Below are 2,712 nucleotides of genomic sequence, written 5' to 3'. Positions count from 1 at the left end.
GTTAAAAAATAGGAGACAAAAATGAAGTAAAAAAAATAAAGAGAGAGTAAAGTAGGTGATGAAATAAAGTAAGAGCTATTGGATGTTTTGTTTTTTTACAAAAAAAAAGGAAATGACTTAACTTAATTGGGACGAAGGGAGTATTTTTATGAACTTTAAATTTGGTACTTTTACTTTTCGTTTGTTATTTATCACGGCAGGTCAAACACCATATTGACTAACTTACATGCATTTTTCTATCATACCTGGTACAACTAAATCAATGCATGACTTTTTATCCTAATTATCACGAACTTAAAAAGTAGCCTACGGTATCATAAACTTGCCACGGTTCCTCGTGTGGAATAAATGTTTGATGCTAATTATCTTAGTTGGATAGGTTTAGAAAATAAATAAGAAACTAAATGTAAAGTTTGCTCTATAAGAATGGGTTGCCTCCAACCGGAACCAAGCCACCACCAACATTCTCACTCATTTTCTTTGTGTTACTAAAACAATGCGCTCCTCCGCCGCTATGCCTCTCATCATCGTCTTGCTCGTCGCCCTCTACTCCATTGCATCTCCCAATGTAAGTATTACTTTTTCTCCGCTGGTTCAAGCATTTTATCACACAATGTGTTCTTATGCTGTGAATGCAGGTAGCAGCCGCCGGAGAAAACCCATTTACGCCAAAGGGTTACGCAATGCGTTACTGGACGAACCAGATCTCCAACGACTTGCCCCCGCCGGAGTTCCTCTTCAACAAAGCGTCGCCGCTGACCGCCGCCCAATGCGCCGCCTTCTCGAAGCTCGCAGATCAGAGCTCGCTTTCGTCGCATCTCCCCGAGTTCTGCTCGAAGGCCAACCTCCTCTGTTTCCCCGACAGAGCCAACTTCAATAGCTACTCCACGGAGGATCGCGTCTCAAACATAATCTATGCCACTGAGGAGAACGTGGTTGCATCAAGTGGCAAAAAGGTAAATAAACGGGTGGTTGAGGCAGGGATGTGAGTCCATGTTGAAGGCTGGTGTCATCATGCCTATGCCAGACCTCCGCGATAAAATGCCCAAAAGGTCCTTTTTACCCCGCGCCATTGTCTCCAAACTGCCCTTCTCCACCTCCAAGCTGGCAGACCTAAGGACGGTCTTCCACGCTGTCAACGACTCGGGCAGCATGGCCAAAATGCTGTCCGATTCGCTGGAGGAGTGCGAGCGCGCCCCCAGCCCCGGCGAGACGAAGGGGTGCGTGGCCTCGATCGAGGACATGGTCGACTTCGCCACGTCGGTGCTGGGTCCGAACGTCGCGGCGCGGGCGACGGAGAGCGCCCGGGGGTATAATGGGGAGATCAAGATTGGAAAAGTCAAAGCGGTCAACGGAGGGAGAGTGACGAAATCGGTGTCGTGTCACCAGAGCTTGTTTCCCTACATGCTTTACTACTGCCACTCCGTCCCAAAAGTCCGGGTCTACGAAGTGGATATCCTGGATTCGAAATCTGAGTCGAGGATCAACCGCGGCGTCGCCATCTGCCACGTCGACACGTCCTCGTGGAGCCCGGGCCATGGAGCGTTCATCTCGTTGGGGTCGGGCCCCGGGAAGATAGAGGTGTGCCACTGGGTGTACGAGAACGATTTGACTTGGGCAATCGCGGATTGATCCGTGTTTGAGTTTGGATTCGGGTTAGAGTTGGACCAGTTATGTTATGGAAAGGGTGAACCACTGGTTCGACCATGTTATAATTGAACCCATTCTATGTTAAGCCTAAGTTATTTATTTATTTTCAACGTTGAATAGTTGATTAATTCAATGTTCTATGTTATTTAATCAGTTATATAAATGTGGTATGCCTCCTTCCCTTTCCTATTTTCCTTATGTGCTGTGATTTTACAAATTGTAGCAAACTTTTGTATAAGAACCCAAAATCACTGTTAAACACATTTATATAGGAATTTAGTACCCCCGTCTCCAAACAATATTGTGTTTATTCTATTTCAGTTTGTCCTCCAAAATTAGTTCACTCTAGTTGTTGACAAAATTTTCTTTGTTAGGATGTGGATTCTATTTTTTCACTAACAAATCTTGAATTATTTTTTTATTATTTTTTCAATTTTGGATTAAAATCAGTGTCATTATCAAAATCCCTAAAAATCACTACTTTTGTGAGACGATGGGAAATATAATTTTGTAAGAGATGTCTAATTACATGTACTCTTTCCGTCCCATAGTAGATGTCACATTTTTCCTTTTAGAAAAAGTTCTCTTTCACATAAATATAATAATTATATTTTCTCTCTCCATTTAACACACAAAATAATACTCCCTCCGTCCACGATTAAGAGTCCCATTTCTAAATGACGCGGGTTTTAAGAAATGTTAAGAAAAGTGGGTAGAAGAAAGTTAGTGGATATATTAGTTTTAAATGATATATGAGTGGAATGAGTTAGTGGAATGTGGGGTCTCTTTACCATTTATGGTAATTATGAACCGGACTCTTATTCGTGGACGGACCAAAATAAAAAAACAGGACTCTTATTCGTGGATGGAGGGAGTACCTCCTAAAATCCCATGCCGTCTCACAAGTGTGGCATCTTTTATGGGGTGGATGAAGTACTAAATATCACTTCTTAATAGATGTCCAAACCAAGGGGTGTATTGAAATGAAGTTTTTTAAGGAAATTACTGGAATCACTTCTTAATAGATGTCCAATCAAAGGGTGTATTGAAATGAAGTTTCTG

At 42.5% G+C, this 2,712-nt stretch overlaps 1 protein-coding gene across 1 annotated transcript; it reads left to right on the top strand.

The window, feature by feature from the left end:
* The first annotated feature begins 418 nt into the window (after positions 1 to 418).
* Positions 419 to 1,753, top strand: LOC125195783 (polygalacturonase non-catalytic subunit AroGP2-like). The gene is given in 3 exon segments (XM_048094013.1): positions 419 to 568; positions 639 to 985; positions 987 to 1,753. Coding segments are annotated over 3 exon segments (1,065 nt in total). The 5' UTR covers positions 419 to 496; the 3' UTR covers positions 1,633 to 1,753.
* Positions 1,754 to 2,712: the final 959 nt, after the last annotated feature.

Source organism: Salvia hispanica, chromosome 6, assembly GCF_023119035.1.
Source record: "Salvia hispanica cultivar TCC Black 2014 chromosome 6, UniMelb_Shisp_WGS_1.0, whole genome shotgun sequence".
Classification (NCBI taxonomy): domain Eukaryota; kingdom Viridiplantae; phylum Streptophyta; class Magnoliopsida; order Lamiales; family Lamiaceae; genus Salvia; species Salvia hispanica.
This window is presented reverse-complemented; position numbering and strand designations above follow the sequence as displayed.